The sequence below is a fragment of the Sminthopsis crassicaudata genome, chromosome X (assembly GCF_048593235.1).
Source record: "Sminthopsis crassicaudata isolate SCR6 chromosome X, ASM4859323v1, whole genome shotgun sequence".
In the NCBI taxonomy this organism is placed as follows: domain Eukaryota; kingdom Metazoa; phylum Chordata; class Mammalia; order Dasyuromorphia; family Dasyuridae; genus Sminthopsis; species Sminthopsis crassicaudata.
In genome coordinates, this window is record NC_133623.1 from 3,647,919 (window position 1) to 3,668,292 (window position 20,374).

Genomic DNA, 20,374 nt, shown 5'->3' on the forward strand with positions numbered 1-20,374 from the left:
AGAGTTAAGAGAAATTGTATGTAACTTGCAAACCTCATATATGGTAGTAGGTTATTAGATTAGTATATTAAAATCCTCTACCTCTCCCCTGGGGGTATACACAGTCACTCAGCTCTAATCGAAATTGGCTTTGGGAGCCCAGTATCAACAGAGTAACCCAGAAGACAGTATGGATTATGCTTCTAGATAATTATGAAACACTGTTATAAATTGGCATCCCCTGCCCGAAATTCTGAGGGTCCTTCCTTCCCAGATTTTCTATTTCTTTAGATTTGGGGGGCTAAGCTAAAGAGGAGATTGCCTTAATTGCTACCTAGCCTTCATCCCTGAATGGGTCCTCAGCCAGCTCTTCCCTTTAGCTAGGAACTCTGGAAGCTTCTGTATAAAGGGGAAAAAACCAAACATTTACTATTTGCAAAGTACATTGCAAACATCTCATTTGATCTTCCCAATAAATTTCTTACCATTCATATGCCTATTTTACAAATGAGGAAACTGAGGCAGACCAAGGTTTCCCAAGGTCATCTGGTTAGGAAGTGTCTTGAGGTGGAATTTGACCTCAGGTTTGCCTAAGCCTAGGCTTGGGCTGGCTTGGATCCTAAACTGACTCTAAGGTGCTCCAAAAAAACACCTAAAGAATAATCCTAAGCAGGCCTTTTCAAACACAGCATTAAGAGGAACCAGTTGTGGAGCCTGGAAGTCAGCACAGTTTATGGACCTCAAGCTCTCTATGGTACCTTTTGGGTCACACAAACAAGAGCTTTTAAAAGGGCTTCATAGCCGGTATAGACATAGTATAGACTGAAACTCCAAGAGACCTCAGGGATTGTTGGGTCGAAGCCCAAGGTTTTGCTGTAAAGGATCTTCATCACCAAGGGACCGATGATTTAAGGGAGGATCATTGGGTTAGAGGCTTCTTTTTTACAGGGGAGCAGAGGAAATGGGAAATGGAGGCACACAGGACAACGAAGGGGCAGCTGGGCCAGCAGCTGGCCATTGCAACCCTGGGATACTTCCTTCCCAGCCTAGCTCCCGGGGTTCTGATGGCCAGGGCCCACCAGCAGGACAGGTTAGGAGGGGCAGTGAGCCGGTGGGCTTTGGGTTCCCCCACTTAACTGAACTATACTATCTTTTTTGTTTTGCAACACCACTTTTGAAGCCTGCTGGGAGTGAGAAGCCTCAGATCGGCTGGCGTGTAGAAGAAGAAGGTGTGAAAATTCCGCACTGCAACTCGAGGCCCAAGTAAAATTGACAGCCTCCAGAGCGCGCGGCTTCCACCAGCAGAGCTCCAACCGTTACAGGTCCCCGAGCGCAGGCGCAGTGCGCCAGTGGCGGGAATGTCCAAGGCCTCACGCGCCTCACTTCGCGCAGGCGTAATGAGCCTCTCAAGCCTGCTCTTTGTCCCCCGTGCACAGCTCAGGCGAACTTGCTGAGCAGCCAGGTCTGTGGGCGGTGCCCAAGCCCAGAAGAGCCAATTGCCGGGATGCCCCTGGCAAAGAGGGGCTCCTCCCCTAGTACGATATCGGATTGACAGGGCAGCCATCCAGTAAGGGTCTCAATTCTGAGAGCCCAGGGCGGTGCCGAACTAGGTTGAGTGGTTTCCGGCGGCCTCGCGCTCTTTTCTTGAGGCGCTAGAGGCGGCGGAACGCTGCCGCTACTCGGGGGAGACTCAGCTTTGCATCAGGTGAGCTTTTCTAGGAGCGGGCCCCGGTGAGGCGGAACGTGGAGTCTCCGGCGGGGCAGAGCGAGGAGTGTTTCGGGGCGGGGCGGAGTGGAGTTAGGTTGGGCGGTGGCGGTAGCGGCGCGGCACGGCACGAGACGGCGAGGGGGCTCGGTGGTGAGGCTGAAGTAAGCGAGCTAGCTCGGGCGGGCGGGGAACTGTAGGCAGTAGGGGGGGCGGGCGCAGGCCCTCGCCCGCGCGCCGGCCTCAGCCTCGGTCTGGTATCGGCCTCGTCGCGCTCCTCCCCCTTCTCTCTTCCCCCTCCCCTGTGCTCTCTCCCCACCTTTCCTGATCCGCGGTCGCCCTCGTACCGAGTGTGCGGCGCGCGCGCTCGTTGGCGGGCGCCAGGGCGGCCTGGGCCCGTGCTGCTGCAAGCTCTCGGAGCGGAGCGAGCCAGGGCAGGCCGGGGCTGCTCGGGGCGTCGCCTCCTGCTCTCCTGGGCCTCTCTTTGTGCTCAGCGGGAGCGGGGGCGCGGCGGCGGCGGCGGCGGGGGGAGGCCGCCGGGGGCCCTGCCACGTTTTGCCCTTGGGATCCCGCGCTTCTCCTGCTCATCGGTCCCGTACCCCGCCGGGATAGATGTTGACATTCATCCTTTAGGGCCTTTTTGTGTCCCAAGTGATCACCGGGCCTCCTCCCCCCTTCCCCCCCCAGCATACAAAACGCTTTCCACCAACGGATCTTGACTTCTGAAATCTGCCAGCTGCCTCCTCCATCGCTAATGCTTTGCAGTTTTCAGAAAAGTCCCGCCGCGGGGTTAGAAAATCTCACTCTCCAGTGTGAAATTGTTCTTTGGCATTGATCACTAGGTGAGACTGCCTGTATTCTAGACTTCATTTGGGAGGCTTCGTGGTCATTGACACACGAATACTCTGAAAAGAATGGGGCCAATCAAACCTTTTGTATCTTACAAGTTTGCCGGGCATATAGGATCGAATTTATAGGACGTCGATTTTGCAATCTAAAGCACTTAATAAAATTCATAGACTACTTACATGCCAGCTTTTATTGCTAAGTGAAGGATTGGGAACATCAAAATCATTTGCACTATGTTTTCAAGGCTTAATGTGGTTTTTTTGGGGGGGAGGGAGTGGCTATCTAATTTAATTTGTATAAAAATAGACTTTCCGAAGGAGGAATGTAGACCATTGTTTGAAGTTTTCCTGGTAGAAAAAGCTGATCTCCTTTAGTGGCCAAAATTTCGTGTGCAGCTGGTAGGATTCTTGATGGGGGAGTGGAAGATACCTTGTGTTTTAATCTTAGCTACCTAGTTTAATTTACAGTTGATAAAACTGAAGGCCAAAGAATATAAATCACGGATTCTGGGTTACCTTGGTGTCCTGATGCCATGATAGAGCGATCACCTGTTAGAAAAAATTTTACAGGCATTTTTGTTACTGTTGTTGCTTCTCTAAAATAGCTGCTTGTTCCTGTGCAGATTGTTCCACCAAGGGAATCTGGAAAGAAGGTGGGAGGTGGGTAGGAAGCAAGGTTATTTCTGCTTCCTTGTTTCCATTCCCTTAAGCCTATAGTCCTCCACCCACCCCCCTCCCCAACTGGAGAGAGATTCTAGACATTCATTCCCCCATCAATCATCTAAAGATTGGGGACCTTTGATGAGATGGTAGGGAGAGGGGTCTACGCAAGAAAACAATATCCCATCACCAGGTTCAATGTGGTCAGGCTTCATCCATCCAAAATACCTTTCTTTGTCTTCTCCTTGGAGAGGAGCTTAGAAATGAAGTACTGGCTCTTTCTTTGTGCATCTCCAAATTCCTCCTAGACGGACGAGCCGTTTGCTTGGGGTTGTCTTGAAATGGCTTCCTTTAAATTGAACGTTAAGTGAAATTTCTGTGTGCGGCCTTGAAGTCCTTGGGGTTGCCTTTAACATGCAAATGTGTATTGTGGATTTCTGAATGGGGATATTGTCCGGGAAGCTCTGCCATGTTACTCTAGGACTAGTGGCACAAACCTCTGCCTGGGCCTGTGTTCCAGACCAGAGAGAGGTAAGGAGAAACCAGGGGTATTGAGAATGGTGCCAGGGGGCGTGTTAGCTTTGTGGGTGAGGGAGATTTCATTTCAGTTCGGAGTAGATGCATGCTTTTTGTCTAAATAGGAAAGAGCTGATCTTTTGAATAGAAATTGAGTGGGCTAGCTTAAAAAAAAAAGTCTAGTCTAAAGGTTACTGATCAAGAGAGGAGGCCTGTAGCTTTAAACAAGCAATAGTAACAGAGACCATCTGGCCTCAATTGGTGTTTAAACGTGTACTGAGAACCCCGAGTTATGTCCAAGTTGGCTATTGCTTTATCTCCTGTATTGTGGCTCTGCCCTTGAGCGGTGTGTTGGGAGGGAGGGTGAGGTGCTATTGGGAAAGGGCATTCTTGGAAAAGCTTGTGCAGGAGACGCTGGGGCCTGGAGATGGGACCTTTGAAAAAAATTCCCCCAAGTGATTGCATTCGCTAATTTCCAAATATTACTAGCCATAGGTAAAGATCTCTCGAGGTACGTTATTACAAAAGAAAACGTGACAAGGTGTAAACTTGTCAAATCTGTAAATTTTATATAATTTGTGCTGGGGTTGCCATAGGAAGCCAGTGAGCAAGCCCTTCTGCATTCAGTTTCCGGTTTGGCATTTAAACGCCTGGGACTGGTGCTTCAAGAAATGGGAATTAGACCCTGGCCGCCAAGGCGGCCTGGCGTGTGCACACCGAAGCATTTCGGCTGGGATCTTTGGGCATCTATGACCCCTTGGCACTGGCTTCCTTGCTGTTTCTCTCTCCATTTTCCCACTCTTAGCTGCTTGCCTGCTGTGCCTGCAGTTCTTTCCCTCCTCCTATACTTACTGGCTTCTCTGGCCCCACCTTGAGCAAGAATCCTCTTCCAGGCCTCCTTAATCTTGAGCCTTCTCTCAAAGACTGCCCACACATGACTCCCCCCTTTCCCCCCCCTTGTCTGTGACTCTATTGGGAGTTCCTAGGTAACAGTACCTGTTGATTTGATGTTTTGGTGTCCCCAGCACGGGAGTGCTTCCCAAACGGGAGCTGATTGGCATCTCATGGGCAGTCAGTTCATTTAACTGTGATGAAATAAATGGTCCTAGGATTCATTTTGGATTTTTAACTTCCGGTTTCTACTGTGAAGATGGAGCAAAAGAATGCAGAGTGCTTTTCCAACCTCCAAGCTCTATGTAATGTAATTAGTATTCATCAAGTTAAAAATTGGTGTATTGGGGGGTGTTTTGGTTTTTAATGGCACCTGGTCACTCCTAAAAGTTGTCGTGGACTCTTCTGATACTGTTAAGTCTAAGGTTTGGCTAGGGATGGTCGTGGTCTCGGGACCTCTGTATGGGGTTGACTTTGCCTGTTTTATTTCATACAGAACTAATGCTGAAAGAAAAAAGCTCAGCTGATGTTTGCTGATGAGAAATGGATGTTTTGCTTGAAAGAGCTAGTGCTCTCATTCCTGGACACTGAATTGAAAGCCAAGATCAGTGGATGAGCCAGGTCATCAGTAATCTTGGGCCTGCTGAGAGGCAGGCAGAATACTTTTTGGAGTCCCTAACTGGGGTAGATTTGAACTTGAAAAGTAACTGGATTGGCTCAGAAGTCGAGTCCCCATTGTCACTTTTCCTTTGTTAGAGGTTCTGCTCATCTGATGCTGTTTTGTGTGTAGTTTAATCCTTTATGCCACACATAACTTGTTGGTCTAGGATTGTATTAAGAAACACCTAGGTGGCACAGTGGATGGAGAGCTTTGGAGCCTTAAAGGCCCGAGTTCAAATCCAGCCCAGCGTCGAATACTAGCTGTGTGTTTCCATTTCCTCAGGATCCTCTAAAATGGGGACAATAATACCACCTACCTCCTCAGGCTGTTGTGAGATGCACACCCATAGTAGGTGCTTATTTAATGCTTGTTTCCTTCATACTTTCCATCCCATGTCTCCAGGGAGGAATCTGTTACCTGGTTCTAGCAGAGGCTTTCATTTTTCTAAGGTGAGAAAGATATCGAGGTGGTGACTGCCTTAACGAATGTGTCTAAGGATACACCAACCTGTTCTGTTTTATTTTGTAGGGTGCAAAAATGCAGAGCAACAAAGGTTTTAACCTGGATAAACAGAATCATACTCCAAGGAAGCAGCACCAGCACCAACACCAGCATCAGCACCAGCAGCAGCAGCAGCAGCAGCAGTCGCAGCCGCAGCAGCAGCAGCAGCAGCAACCACCACCAATACCTGCAAATGGGCAGCAGGCCAACAGCCAGAGTGAGTGTTCTAGCACTTGGGTGGGGAATAGATCCCTCTTTTGGCACTAATGTCTTGATTTAGCTGGGTACCTGGATAATGAGCCTTTCTGCCTCCTGGTGGCTGTCTTTGCATTTCTTTCCTCATCTCTTCCCAAACAACTTCTCCTTGGGATGGCAGGCTGGCTCCTTAGCTACAGAAATGAACGTATTCTAGGGTGACACCGCTTGGTGCCCTGTAGTACCCACTTCTCAGAGGTGCCTTAGAACACCTCCTAAAGGGCATAATGCTGCTGTGGTGTGTAGGTGTGGTACAGCCTTCGCTGGCCCTTTTCTTGACTGGTTTCTGGGCTCCTGTAGGCTCTGTTTTCTTTTTTGGATTTTATAGCTAAAGCAGAGGTTCCTAACCTGGGGTGCTTGAGCTGGTTTCTGAAATATCCTGACAACTGTATTTCAGGATTACTGGTTTCCTTTGTAATCTGAAGTATTTTCTGCATTAACAGACATTATTTGGAGAAGTCCATAGACTTCACCAGTCTGCCAAAAGGGGGAGTCCTTGTCCCAGAAAAGGTAGAGAAGCTCTACTCTAAAAGTTGTTCCCTGTGTGCCAGGCTCCTGTCAGTGCCATCTCTCTGTAAGCCCTGGAGAAGCATGACTCTTGATGAGAATGTGGGCACATTCGGGGTTTCCAGGTGAAAGGCTATGGAGTCCAAGCCACATTTGGATGAGAAGCCTCTGCTAGGTCCCTGACAAATGGTCATTTGGCCTCTGCTCGATGTCTGTTGGGGAGAGGGAAGGTCCATCTTGCTTGGCACCCTGGCCAATTATCAGGAAGAGATGCAGAAGTTTCTTTCGGACTTTCATTCTGCTTTCTCAGATGCTTTAAGATTTTCTTCATCTTTGCGATGTGGTGGAATTACTATCTTGTTTTATAAAAACAGTAGTTTGGTTCAGAAGGAAAACCCCTCTTAACCTATAAGATTAGGCCTGGGCTACTATCACAGTGTGCTTGTGTTCTGGCCCGCTTTGAGTTGGCTTTGTGGTTGAGCCATAGCATCATGTTGGACCTCAGTCCCCTCAGATTCTGAGATACTCTCTACTGCTAAAAGGACAGTAACTTCTGAGGACTTAAACTATGAGAGGGGCCTTTGCCTTCAACAATAACACATACAAAATTCCTGTTTTATATATGGTCTTGTGTTGGGGATCGGGCTCATGCTTTCTTCTTAAGCCTTTCCTTGTCAGCAAGGTGAATCCAATGAAAAGTGACCTGGCCTCCCATTTTTTAATTTAGGTACAAAGTACTGAAGGCAGTTGGGAGTTTGCTTGGGAAAGAAAACAGTTATCATTGGCACTGGCTTGTCCCTGTTCTCACAATGTGTGTGTGTGTGTGTGTGTGTGTGTGTGTGTGTGTGTGTGTGTGTGTGGTGTTGTGTTTTTTTTTTTTGTTTGTTTTTTTTTTTTTGCCAGAACTTGGTGGATTTTATTCTCTAATTTAGAAACCATCTGTGTATCTCGTTCCTCTGCAGATGAAGGCCTGACTATTGATCTGAAGAATTTTAGGAAGCCGGGGGAGAAGACCTTCACCCAGCGTAGCCGCCTCTTTGTGGGCAATCTCCCTCCTGACATCACTGAAGAAGAGATGAGGAAGCTGTTTGAGAAATATGGCAAGGCAGGGGAGGTGTTCATTCACAAGGACAAAGGCTTTGGTTTCATCCGCCTGGTGAGCGGCTCTAAAAAAAACTGAGCTGATGGGGGGCTGGGGAGGGATAAATTGGGACCAGGGATGGGATTTCACAGGCAGAAGGAGAGGGTTGCTGGGATCAGAAAGGCCTCATAAAGCCCTGATGGCCTTTCTTGCCCTTGGTTGCCAGTTTTTTTTTTGTGGAAAATTTGTGTTCTTGATCTGTTTATTTCTGTGTTGGTCCGTGTATCAGGCTGTGATGTCCTTTCTTCCGCCATCTAGGAAACCCGCACCCTAGCTGAGATCGCTAAAGTGGAGCTGGACAACATGCCCTTGCGTGGAAAGCAGTTGCGAGTGCGCTTTGCCTGCCATAGCGCATCCCTGACGGTTAGGAACCTGCCTCAGTTCGTGTCCAATGAACTGTTGGAGGAGGCTTTCTCTGTCTTTGGCCAGGTGGAGAGGGCTGTAGTGATTGTGGATGATCGAGGGAGACCTTCAGGGAAAGGCATTGTGGAATTCTCAGGGAAGCCAGCTGCCCGGAAAGCTCTGGACAGATGCAGTGAAGGGTCCTTCCTTCTGACCACGTAAGTGAAGGGAAGATTTAGGAGAGCGGTTCCTGTGCTTTCACTGCATGAGGCTTCACGTGTTCTTGTTGTGTCTCTTAAAAGTTGACTTTCCCTCTTTGGCGTGAGCCTAGAGGATGAGCCCGGAGAAGCCAGATTCTTCATTTTCTAGGCCTGAAGAGATTAAGCTGGAGAGGCCAGTTCTACCTGGAGCAGCTGGGCTGAGCTGCCCAAGAAGCTATACTGATATGGTATTCTCATTGGAAGCTGCAGAACTTGGCCTCCCTTGAGCTTAGTCTTTTTATTTTTTGGTTGATGCATTTGGGGTTAAGTGACTTGCCCAGGGTCACACAGCTAGAAAGTGTTAAATGTCTGAGACCAGATTTGAACTCGGGTCCTCCTGACTTCAGGGCTGGTGCTCTATCCACTGCCCAACTTGTTGCCTTGATCTTGGTCTTTTTTTTTTTTTCTTTTTTTTTTTTGATCCTCTCTCTGCATGTGAAAGCAAGAGAATATCAAATAGTCTGGTTCTTGAACATTATACACTTCTTGAACATTATACACCCAAGCCATTTTCTCCAAGTACAGTTGAGTATTGCAATGCCAGCTTAACATGGGTGAAGATGGTACATTGTTAACCCCTTGGCTTGGTTTGTAGAAAACATGGCATGTACCATCTGAATCTTTGAGCCAGTATTTGCTTTGAAGAATGGGCTTAAGTATTTTGTCATTTCTCTTTGGGGTTGGCTATGGGAGTATTTCTTGTACCTGTGGGGGTCCCAAGGTGCTTTGCAGTGTTCTTGGAATACTTATTTTGGACTGTAACTGGCCATTCTCTCTGCCCTATTATAAATGACTCCTTTGTAGCTACACTGTGTCAGGTAACTGCTGGCTGATCCTTTTGTGAATGTCAGCTCCAGATCCTCTGGAGGGCTTTCACCAGGGGCTTGGGCTCCCTGGGACTAGGTGTGAAAGCCTCTCCAATTCACTCTTTGGTTGCTTTCCTGAGCCCCTGCTCTGGTTAATTTGCTTTGTTAATGCTAAGTGCTTCCTTCTCCACTGACTCGAAGACAATTTCCTGTCTCCTAGATTTCCTCGGCCAGTGACCGTGGAGCCGATGGACCAGCTAGATGATGAAGAAGGGCTACCGGAGAAGTTGGTCATCAAGAACCAACAATTCCACAAGTATGTTACCTAGGAAATAAGCCTATTTATTTCTAACAAAGAAGGGGGGGGGGGGAGAATGAATATCTTCAGTCTATGTGTGTGAGAGGGAGACAGGAAGGCCAGGTTTCTGATTTGGAGTACTTTGAGCCAGAATGGGTTAGGGGCTTTTTAGCCATTGTGATCAATATACGGTATTCCTTCTGCCCCTCCGAGAGATCGTCGTTTTTGTTGTCGGGTATGAATGCTAGGGTAGAAGCTGATCCCCGGGTCTTTGTGTTACCAGGGAGCGAGAGCAGCCACCTCGATTTGCCCAGCCTGGCTCCTTTGAATATGAGTATGCCATGCGCTGGAAAGCACTGATTGAGATGGAGAAACAGCAGCAGGACCAAGTCGACCGAAATATCAAGGAAGCCAGAGAGAAACTGGAAATGGAGATGGAGGCTGCTCGCCATGAGCACCAGGTCATGTTGATGAGACAGGGTGAGTGGGGCCTGAAAGTAATTTCCCGCATTCTGGGCGCAGGCTCAAGGCCTCATCTTGGAGGGCTGCTTTTTTCTTTTCTGACTCATGGAATAACATTGGAGGAAGTCCTCAGACATGGCAGACAGCATAGTGTAGGGAGTCAGAAAGGCCTGGATTCCAGTCCTGCCTGTGCTGTGGCCTAGCTATAGAGTTGCCTTCCCTTATTAGGATTAAATATGGATGGTTGGTTTCTGAGGTGGTGCCTTCCAGCCTTGAATCTGTGAGCCTCTGACAATGAAATGGGAGGGGGTGCGGCTGGGTGGATGGGAATATTGTCGTGAAAAATGCCCTGGGTATCACTTGCCTGATGTCTGCTCCTCTAGATTTGATGAGACGCCAGGAAGAGCTTCGAAGGATGGAGGAGCTGCATAACCAGGAGGTGCAGAAACGCAAGCAAATGGAGCTCAGGTACTTTCTCAGTCCCATCTCCCTCTCTTTCCAAATCCTTTAGGTAAAACCCAATTGACTCCTCATCAGCTTGCTTGAGACTAGGCTGTTCCTAGACCCCTTTTCTGGCCACACTATGGGGCAGGAAAGCTGTTAAGAAAGTGCTGGCCTCTGAGGCACCTGAGGGACAGGAGAGGGACCTTCCCAGGAAGAAATAGGGCAGAAGAGAAGGCCTGGTGTGGTTCGTAGGCTCCCACGTAGACTAGCTTGCCTCGTTCTAGTGGGTCCCAGGCATCTTGGCGGCTGACTCTGTGTTCCCTTCTCTGTTCCCTGTAGGCAGGAGGAGGAACGCAGGCGGCGTGAGGAGGAGATGAGACGGCAGCAGGAAGAAATGATGCGACGGCAGCAGGAGGGCTTCAAAGGAAACTTCCCTGATGCGGTACGGAGTGCCTTAGACCCAGGCACCCCTGATGGGCTGCCCGTTCATGGCATAACAAACCAACTAGGAACTGGTGCCTGGGATACCGAAGGGCACCAGGGTCTGCCCCTTGCTCACTGAAAGAACCTTTTGGAAGAGAAATAGCACTAAGAGTCAGGCTTGGGTTTAGAGAGCTTACAGAAACCACATGGAGCAGGGATACAGCCTGCTGCAGAGTAATGGTAGTGCCAGACCTGGTGCACTCCCCAAAACAGGGAGAAACAGTGTAGCCTAGTTTTGAACTTGGTGTGAAAATCGGGGGCACTGTCTTCCCCCGTGGTTTTAGGTTAGGATTTAAGTTCTGTGGCGCCACCGATGCCCTGTGTTCATGCCCTCGAAGTATTTCTGACAGGTTGTTGGTCTGGGAGCCTGCGTCCCTTTCTAATGGGAGAGCCCCTAGCTCGTGTCTTGGCAGCTCCTTCCCCTTGGCCTCAGCGCAGTACACTGGGGGGGGGGCCTTTTCTGGCAGGCCTCTTGATTTGATTATCTCCCTTAGAACTGTTTCCCAGGGAGTGGGGGGGTGGGGTGGGGTTTCAGGACAACTCAGAGCAGGTGATCCTTAGAACAGAAACAGAGGTGAAGGTTTTGGTGAGCAGGCCGTGGTGAACTTTTGTGCCATTTTGTTTGTTTTAGAGAGAGCAGGAGATGCGGATGGGCCAGATGGGTATAGGAGGTAAGGAAGCTCCAGCAGTTCCCCCCTTCCCTCTCACCTCTCCCAGATTCCAGTGGCTGCTCTGTTCAGGTAGCATTGTTGGCTGGGGTTTAGTGTTGGGCTCGAGACTCCCCTGGGCCTAGGACTACAAGAAGAACATCTTTCAAAAACAACTGGCATGATGCAAAAGCAATCGGTGGCTGTGATTAGCTATGGGCCAAGGTGCTCGCTACCTGTGTGACATTCTGTTGTGCCAGCCACCTGGCTTGAGAGTTGGCTGTGGGCAACGAAGGTCGCTTCTGCTCTCCTTCCTATCCCATGCTCTCCCCATGTTTGACTTGGCTCTGGTAACCAGAGGAGGGCGTGAGAGGCCACAGCATCAACCCTTTGTCTAGCCTCCAAGGCTAGTACAAGGTTACTTTTGGATCACATCTAGCTTGGGGAGTGCGTGGAATATGAATGTGTTTATAATTGTGGTGATGTCCTTGTCCTTAGTCCCCCTCCCCCCCCCAGCTCCTTACATTGCTGTTTTTAGGTGCTATGGGCATAAACAACAGAGGATCCTTGGGAGGTGCTAATGTACCAGCTGGTGCCCCAAGTGCTCCAGGGCCTGGTCCAATGATGCCAGATGGAACCATGGGAATGGTAATATATTTGCAGGGCTGGCCTTAGGGGTACCTTGGCCCAAAGGGGGAGGCGATGCTTGTTTTCTGTGGGGTGTTCTTTCATAGGCCCCCTATTCCAGCATTCATAGGGCCCTAGAACTAGAACCGGAAAAGGACCTCCTAGGGCAGCTAGTCCAACCTCCTCCTTTTAAGAAGGAGGAAACAGAGTCCTGGAGGTTAAAGAAATGACTCGCCCCAGATTTCATAGGGTGGTAAGCGCCAGAGTTGGCACTTTGGACTCCACTTTGGCTTCATTCCCTATGAGACAGTGTTTAGACAGACTCCACGAGCTGGTGCTCGAGGAGCTGAGGTTTGGTTGTTCTAGGGACCGATTGTTCTGCTGTTTCCTGTGGGGGATGGGGAAGGTCTCCTTATATTTGAGGAAGATGAGGAAAAGGAAGAGGTTGATGTAATGAGCTCAAAGACTTTGGCTCTGTGTGATCTGCTTCCCTTGGGGGCCAGCTGGGTCAGTGTCTGGTAGGCCGAGTCCATAAGGACCGGCCCACGTTGGTCCAGTTCAGCTGTCTAGGCCAGAGGAATGCCGAATGCCAATCCAGCAAACACAAATCGAAGGGCTCGCTCCAGACAGCTCCAGTTTCGGAGTTTAGTAAATTGCCCAGTGTCTGGATTCTTGTCAGCAGTGAGAAATCGGGGTGAGTGATCAGAGAGGTGATCGCAGCAGCTCTCGATGCTGGTATCGTCAGCCTCGCTCACCCTAAAGCCGAGAGGCCCCGTCTGGTTCGGCTCTCTTTTTGGTAGAGACCTGGTGTGCAGCTGGCCCTTACTGGCCTTTCAGGGGAGAGGGACTTTGGGTAATGGGGGAGCTCGGGGTTAGGGGATGTGCTTTAACACCTCTCTCCCTTTCTCCTTTGGCATTGAAGACCCCACCACCCAGTGACCGCTTTGGCCAGGGTGGTACAATGGAAGGACTTGGGGCAATGGGTGGAAACCCTCCCGCATTCAACCGAGGAACTCCTGGAGGGGACTTTGGCCCAAACAAACGTCGCAGATACTAATAGAGTCACAGTGTCAAGTTTCCCTGGACCCCTTTTGGACTAGCCAGGATTCTACCTTAGAGGGGTGTTGGGGCTCCGCTCCTCCTGCTAGTTAGGCCTCCCACTTGAACTACTCTAGGTAGGAAATTTGCTGAGGGCAGAGAGGGGTTAGGGAGGGGCATTAGCAAAGCAGTTCTATGTGGCGCATTCCTAAAAATTTCAATGTGAAGGCTAAGAAGGGGATGGGGGAGGCCACGGCACAAGCAGACCCGGCTCTATCCCTGGTTCCCTTGACCATTCCACCTTTCTCCCCTCACTAGTCCCTCAGTAACTTAGACACAATCCTTAACCCCGTTTCCTTTTTGGTTAGGCCCTCAGGTGTGTCCATGAAATTCAGCAACAATACCAGTAGAAGGGCCTCTTCCCTCTTCCCACCCCAGTGTTCCTTTTTACGTCCCAAGAAGGTTTTGTTATCCGCTTTTAGGTTTCCATTATCTGTTTTGTTTTGGTTTTAGTTTTTTAACTTCTATTTCTTGGATGGCGGGAGGCAGCCCAAAATGGAGAAGCTTCGCCTCCCTCTGGGGGGTGCTGGCATCTGTTAATACTCTGTCGGTCCGCTCGCGAGCTTGGAGGCAGGGCCAGGGGCTGCTGGGTGCTGGTGCTCTCTTATCCATGCCTATAGTTCTTAAGGCTTGCCTGTCTTCCTGGGGCTGCGCTGTACAACTTTCACTGGGGTAGCTGATGTTTGGCCCTCACACCTGCAGTTGATTTGAGAAATGAGATAGGAATGCAGCAGCAGCATCATTAAAAACTGAATTTAAGCCTTTTTCCACCTTCTGTGTTGTCTCTTTTTGGGGGGGAGGGGGAATATATGGACAAGGATTTGGGAGGGGGGAATACGAGCACAGGGGTGTGGGCACAAAGAGTGGCGGGTGTATGGAAAGGTTTGGGGAGGGAGTATACCTCGCCCTTTGTGCCTTAAGTCTGCCCTAACCCTGAAAACCAATCCCTTCTGCCGAACCCCCCCCCCCCCCCCCAGTAACCCACAGGTAAGCATCTAGCCTTTGCCTGAGGGGTACCCAATGGAACCCTGTGATCGGAATCCCTGGTGGAAGAGAAGATACCCTAGTCAGAGGCATTGAGAAGGCCTGGTGCTGCCCCATAATGCCTTCCTCTCAAAAATTTGAGGTCTAAGGGGTGGAGTCAAGCTGGCCTACATCCAACTCTCCCAGGAGCCTCTTTTCCTAGACTTAAGCCCTCCCCCTCGCATTCCCTCTGCTATCTCCATTGAGTGACAAGGCCACCTGCAGATCCTTGCCCAAGTTAGGAGGCGCCTCACTGCAAGCTAAAGATAGCCATTGGGCCTTCTGGGTGGCCATACCTCCCATTTTAGTAAGAGCTGCTCCCGGGTTAGGCTGCCAGATCCTGGAAAAGACTTCTGCCACCACTACCTCCATTGCCATGTCCATGCTCTGCTTTAATAAAGGCTGTGGGCAGCACTTCGACCCAGATGCCAACCTCCCAGGTGAGTCGGGGCTTGGGTGCTTTTGGGGAGGGAGGTGGTGATCTCGCTGCGCTGAAGGGAGTGGTGTGGGCTTAGAACTGTAGGCCTCTGCCCTCCCAGCTCCACCCATAAGTCTGAAAACTAGGGTCAGCATGCAGTTACTTCCAGTGGAGGGTGTAGGGATGATGGCTGGCCAGCACCTTCACTGCTCATACTCCATCTTGTCTGCTCTACAGATGGCTGTCGCCATCACCCTGGGGTGCCCATATTCCATGATGCCCTTAAGGTGAGCCGGCGGGCTAAGGGTGGCTTAGGGCATGATTGGGGGGGGGGGCTGGAGAAAAGTGTGGATCCTGAACAGAACTGGTTGAAGTGAGCCTTTCTTCTTAGGGTTGGTCCTGTTGCCCTAAACGAACGACAGATTTCTCAGAGTTCTTAAGTATCCAGGTAATTAACATCCTCTCCCTGGAGTGGATCCCCAGTTCAGTCCTTTAGAGCATGATCTGTCCCTGATACTCATTACTCCATTGCTACTAGGGTTGTACTCTGGGACCACACAGTGCCGAGAAGCCTCCAGAGAGCTCTAGTACTAGGAGTGCCCTCCAGGGGCCCAAGCGTTCGGACGCCATTCCGAAGTCAGCAGAGACGCTTCGTCGGGAAAGGCCTAAGTGAGGGAGGGAATGAGGAAGGATGGCATCGGGGTGGGCATGGGGAGAAGTTCTTCTTTTTGTCCTCCTACACAAGTTTCAGAGGCTAGACAGCGGGATGTGGGTGGTGGTCTCGGGCTTGGGGGCTTGATCTCTGGCATCTGGCACGGGAGGCATCAGCACTAGCTAGAGCTGGAGCTGGGATCGTACCCATTTTTTGTCTCATTTGATGGGATACCACTGAGGTAAATGAGATTGTGAGGCTGGGATTTGGTAAAGGGGGAAGGTGGGAAGGAAGGGAGATATGGCCGCAGTCTAGAGTGACAGTGGGGCCTTAGAGATAGGGAGGTGGGTCTGGATGCTGGCTTTTTGAAAGGTGGGATAAAGCTGGGCAGCTGAGTTGATGGCTCCAGGAGGCCTGTAAGAGTCTGCCAGTGGGTGTCTATCTAGGAAGGGGGGGGCAATGATGTCCCATCCTAATAGCATTTATATTCCACTTTAAAGTTGGCAAAGCACTTGGTGTTCCTCACAGCAAATTCTTGAGGTAGGTGCTATTCTTGTCCCCGTTTCACACTTAAGGAAACAGCCACAGAGAAATCGACTCATGTGTTGGAGTAAAAGAGTAAGAAGATCCAGGTTCAGGTAGCAGTCCTCCCACTGTGGACTAGCCCTTTAACTTCTGTGAGGTGCAGTCTCCTCCTTGTAAAAATGTGGATGAGAGCAACACTTGAATTAACTAAGTAGGCCCATGCTTTGTTAAATGCTGGGTGAGGATGAGTTTGCCTGGTACCGGATCATCGCTCCTGGCGATTGGGGGCTGTTGGATGTGGCTGCTTTGGGCCTCAGTAGCTGAACTTACTGTGCTCCACAGGGAAGAGCTGAACCTGTGCCTCCTGCCACTCAGTGTATCTCATGCCCTGGAGAGTGCCCTGGAACAGAAGGAGCTTGTACCAGAGGCCCGTGAGCCTGGAGCAGGTCAATAAGTCTCTGGTGTTTGTTAAACGTCTACCGTGGGCCAGGCCCTGTGCTAAGTGCTCCCCTTACAAAGGAAAGCTGGCCAAGCCCTGTCCTCCAGGAGCTCCCAGTCTAGTGGTCGAGTTAAAGCACCAACAGTGCCATAGGTACACACGGACATAGGGACGTGTATGAGAGAATTAGGCCAGAGGGAGGAGAAGCTCAGGGAAGGGACTAGCTGAGAGCATCCGGGAAAGGCTTCTGGGCGAAGGCGACCTTTCTGCCGAGACCTGAAAGGAGCCAGGAGGTGAGCACGGGAGAGGACCAGTGAAAGTGCTCAGTTGAAGCAGCCATAATTGCACAAGCTCTTTTGGAAAGAGCTGATGGACGCCATGCCGACCGAAGCAGTCTTTTTCTTTCCTGTGTACCTGGCTGATACGGGAAGTTATTTCTATTTGTAAGGGGGTTGAGGGGGGTATTTTTTCCTTCTCATTGGGTGGGGGGGAGGTAGTTTGGAACTGAAAATAGAAACGCACAGCCCCTAGATAGAAGGATGGCAAGGGGGCACTGTCCCTGGATCAAAGACCTGTAATAAGTTGTGGAGAGACTTGGAAGGTGGGAGATGGCTAGGTAATGAAGGGCATGAAAAGCTAGATTTTCCTTTTGATCCTGGAGGTCGGTATTAAGGAGCCACTGGAGGTTATTGAATGGGGGTGGATTTTGTTGAGCAGGGAGAGATGGGTCAGACTTGTGTTCTAGGGAAAGCATCTTATTGGCTGAGTGGAGGATGGACTGGCAGAAGGAGAGCTTGGAGGCAGGCAGAGCCTCCCTCCAAAGCAGGCTGCTGCAATAGGCCAGGCCTAGGGTGATGAGGGCAGGCGCAGCCTCAGCAGGGAGAAGAGACAGATGCAAAGATAGAATGGGCCAGACTAGGCTGTTATAATTGGCCATGTCAATGGCTAATCAATTGGATACAGGGGCTGAGTGAGGATGACCGGGCGGTGGGTGGGCCCTCGGCAGTCATGGCAAAGTTAGGAAGAGCAAGAGTGGCTTGAAGGAAAGAGAAGGCTTTCCCGTCATGCACTTGATGAGCTTAAAATGTCTCCGGGACATCCAACCTAAGATGTGGGTGCAATTTCAAGGTGGGGAGAACCGTTCTTGTTGACCTCCTCCATCTCCTCTGCTTAGGACTCAGCGATTCTGTGGTCCAGCCTGGCTCTGTCTGCCGGAACCCAGGATGCGGTGCTGTAAGTAAAACCTGGCGAGATTTGGAGAGTGGTTGGGGATCACGTGAGGTGCTTTTGTGTGCCCCTTTATTCCCTCCCTGCCTTTCTGTTTCCTTCCCGTCCCCCCCCAAGGTATTCCAAGGCCCAGAGAGTGATGCCAGCCCCTGCAGTTTCCATCCTGGAGGGCCTCGATTCCATGAGGGGTAAGGAAAGGGGATAGCATGGAGCCATATTTGTTTACAAGAAAAGAGATGGGGAGGTTGAGGTACGAGAAGGGCTTGATGGCCTTCCCACCGCAGGATGAAGTCTTGGAGCTGCTGTGGTGTAACAACAGTGGATTTTAGCACATTTTTGGCACAACCAGGATGCAGCCTTGGTAGACATGTCTGGCAGACACAGGTGAGTCTGACCCTGGGGCTTCCATCTTGCCTGACCTCTGGACTTAGTGAGGTCTTCCTTGCCCATTCCTTGCACTGTCATGGTGACCTGCTACTCCTCAGTGGTCCAGATGCTTTACCATAGGAGACAGGTATATTTCCTTGGGATTCTACCTGGTGCTCTGAGCATCAGAACCTACTGGATAACCAAGTGGGTTTGGAGGTCTCATCGGGTTCTTGTGTCGCCCTCAGCAACGTGTCTCCTGCCGCCGTGACTGGCACCAGACGGCCTCTGTAGTAGTGGTGACCGTGTATGGCCAGCGACCGCTGCCTGCGCTCAGCTGGGTCAAGGCCAGTCGGACCAAGGTGCGTGAGCAAAGTAATATGTTTGGATTCGCCACGGATTGCCTCCTGCACCCGGGGAGGCCTGTACCCTTCCCCTGCCTTGTCGGTCTAATGTTTGCATTCCCTTTCAGCTTCACATCCACATAGCTTTTGAGGGCAACCGGGTTTTCCAGGAACAAATGGAGCTGTGTGGGGTGAGTGTGGGTGGGGGAGAGGGTTTGGAGGAGTGGTATGGAAAGGTCACATTGGCAGATACCTGTGATTGAGGGAGGCCTTCCTCGCCTCTCTGTGTCATCTTCTGAGTTTTTCTTTCTCTCTCTTCCCCAGGTTATAACCGTGGAACAAAGTGCTGTCTCCCTCATGCCATCTCGGGCTGAGATCTCCCTGACCAAGGCTGACCCAGGGGCCTGGGCCCACTTGGAGCAGCCAGGAACAGGGATGCCCGTTGGGAAGGTTAGGGAGGACGTTGGGCCTGGGATGATTGCAGAGGAGCTGGAGGATTCAGATGATGATTTGAGCTGGACAGAGGAAGAGGAGGAAGAGGTTGAGGGAGAGTGACCCCTAGATAGGTATTTTCATAGAATCTTTGAGGATCTTCCAGGATTTTGAAGGGTGTGGTCAGTTGCATGCTGTTCTTGGGAACCAGGCTGGGGGCCGGTGAAGAAAACATAAGAAGGATCCTTCCTGTGCTGGCCCTCCTGCTCAGACACATTTTATGGTCCTCCGATCATGCAGCATCATCTTCTCGCTCTCTCCTCAGTTCTGGAGGCTTGTTTCCCTCCCTCAGTACCTGATCTTAGTCTTCCCTGCCTCTTCACCTTTTTAGAGAAAAACAACCCTCCACCACCAAATAAAACCAAACCAATCCACATAGATATCCCGCGGTCTTTGACATAAATCTTGAATTTATTTCATACAGGCCATGTGCCCAAACCTCTGCTGGCCTGGGTGGCGGCAGGAAATCAGAAATATAAAAGAAACAGGAGACAGGGCCCTGTCAAAAGACAAAACAGTAGTGTATATTCCCCAGAAAGGCGGTGGGTTAACATGGGGAGCTACAAGGGTTAACATAGCTGCTACAGTTTGAGTGAAGAGAGAATTTAATGCCAGATGAGGATTTGGGGCTCTGTATCCAGGCCTCTCCTGCTTCTGCAGTCCTGGAACAGAAGGCAGAAATGGTGGAACAGTCTTGATCTGGCTGTGGAGCCTGATATCTGGAACCAAGTATTTGGGACAAGACATTTCCAGAAAGCACATGTTTACTCCTTGAGGAACTTCAGGAACTTACCCTAGCATGGTTGCCTGACTCTAACTGGGTGCTTGGTGGTTTGGAGTAAATTGAACTGGGAGTGATAGAGCTCAGAGTCTCGATCCAAGCCTGCTGTCTGTTCTGAGCTCTCTTGGGGCCGTATTTTCTCCTTGAAGCATGGGAATTCCAGAGAAACCACGATATAGAGAGACGACCAAATGTTCCTGTAAAGGCTTCGGTGGTAAGAGCAAGGGGAGACTGGTTTTGCCTGCAGCTGGGACCGGGCTTTGGCCCCAGTGCTGGAAGGGCCTCATCCTGCAGCCTTTGCACTTCACCGAGCGCCTGGGCTTGGGGCTTGCTTCCAGAGCTGCCTCTGTTTTCCAGCTGCAAGGAAATGGCTTATAGACTGGGAGGAGAGAATAGCGGTGATAGATGGTTAAGGGTTCCAAAGTGCTCTGTGGACCACCTTGTCAGTTAATCCCTGTGGCCCCCTTGAAGACCAACCCTAAAGCTTTGATCCCAGTTTTATGGATCAAGCTGAAATCAGTGAGGCGACATACCTGTGGCCACAGGGTTAATGGAGGAGTCTCCCAGCTATAGATTCAGCACTCTGGCCAACGCCCCTGGGAAGGTGGGCACAGCGAGGCTCCTTGACGATCTGAGAGTTGAGCTTGGCCCCTGCCAGGTTCGGGCTGTGTGAAGTGGGGGTGGCTGCTAGGGTGTGGCAAAACGGGCCGAGGCCTCGTAGGCTCTCCAAGGTGGTGGGTAGGCTTGGTTGGTGTGTGACTGGTACTGTTCCTGCTTCTTGCCCTGATTTGGCTTAGGAGCTGCATCTCTCAAGGCCCTTCCAAAGTTACCCAGTTGGCCCTTCTCCATGCTGTCACTCCAGTGTCATGAAAAGTAGGGAAGGGCAATAGCTCAGGGCACTCCTACAGTACAATAGAGAGGGGTGTGATGGTCCCTTCTCTTTCCCACTCACTTTGGGTCTGGATTCAATCCAGAG

The 20,374-nt window shown here is 50.6% G+C and overlaps 2 protein-coding genes across 4 annotated transcripts; both read left to right on the forward strand.

Moving 5' to 3' along the window:
* The first annotated feature begins 1,536 nt into the window (after positions 1–1,536).
* NONO (non-POU domain containing octamer binding) lies at positions 1,537–13,895 on the forward strand. Of its 2 annotated transcripts, XM_074277000.1 has the most exons (12): positions 4,844–4,904; positions 5,663–5,709; positions 5,789–5,978; positions 7,486–7,679; positions 7,923–8,224; positions 9,293–9,388; positions 9,654–9,850; positions 10,216–10,300; positions 10,616–10,718; positions 11,391–11,430; positions 11,945–12,054; positions 12,956–13,895. In XM_074277000.1, the coding sequence occupies exons 1-12, from the start codon at positions 4,859–4,861 to the stop codon at positions 13,088–13,090; spliced, it is 1,545 nt and encodes a 514-aa protein (XP_074133101.1). In that variant the 5' UTR covers positions 4,844–4,858; the 3' UTR covers positions 13,091–13,895. The 2 variants fall into 2 exon arrangements, with proteins under 2 accessions (XP_074133102.1, XP_074133101.1); XM_074277001.1 differs by lacking the exons at positions 4,844–4,904; positions 5,663–5,709 and adding an exon at positions 1,537–1,684.
* An 81-nt stretch (positions 13,896–13,976) lies between these two features.
* Positions 13,977–18,995, forward strand: ITGB1BP2 (integrin subunit beta 1 binding protein 2). Of its 2 annotated transcripts, XM_074277003.1 has the most exons (11): positions 13,977–14,594; positions 14,810–14,859; positions 14,964–15,020; positions 15,111–15,241; positions 16,092–16,195; positions 17,363–17,421; positions 17,533–17,603; positions 17,700–17,799; positions 18,030–18,143; positions 18,254–18,316; positions 18,450–18,995. In XM_074277003.1, exons 1-11 carry the CDS (start codon positions 14,531–14,533, stop codon positions 18,678–18,680), a joined length of 1,044 nt encoding a protein of 347 aa, XP_074133104.1. In that variant the 5' UTR covers positions 13,977–14,530; the 3' UTR covers positions 18,681–18,995. The 2 variants fall into 2 exon arrangements, with proteins under 2 accessions (XP_074133104.1, XP_074133103.1); XM_074277002.1 differs by having other exon boundaries at positions 17,363–17,603.
* The last annotated feature ends 1,379 nt before the right edge of the window (positions 18,996–20,374 follow it).

Bases quoted from the DNA above. Each gene is read 5' to 3' on its own strand.
- NONO (XM_074277000.1), top strand. From the start codon at position 4,859: ATGGAGCAAAAGAATGCAGAGTGCTTTTCCAACCTCCAAGCTCTAT. The intron at 7,680-7,922 runs GTGAGCGGCTCT...TCCGCCATCTAG, and splicing joins GCTTTGGTTTCATCCGCCTG to GAAACCCGCACCCTAGCTGA. The intron at 10,301-10,615 runs GTACTTTCTCAG...TGTTCCCTGTAG, and splicing joins CGCAAGCAAATGGAGCTCAG to GCAGGAGGAGGAACGCAGGC.
- ITGB1BP2 (XM_074277002.1), top strand. From the start codon at position 14,531: ATGTCCATGCTCTGCTTTAATAAAGGCTGTGGGCAGCACTTCGACCCA. The intron at 17,604-17,699 runs GTAAGGAAAGGG...TTCCCACCGCAG, and splicing joins GGGCCTCGATTCCATGAGGG to GATGAAGTCTTGGAGCTGCT. The intron at 18,317-18,449 runs GTGAGTGTGGGT...TCTCTTCCCCAG, and splicing joins AACAAATGGAGCTGTGTGGG to GTTATAACCGTGGAACAAAG.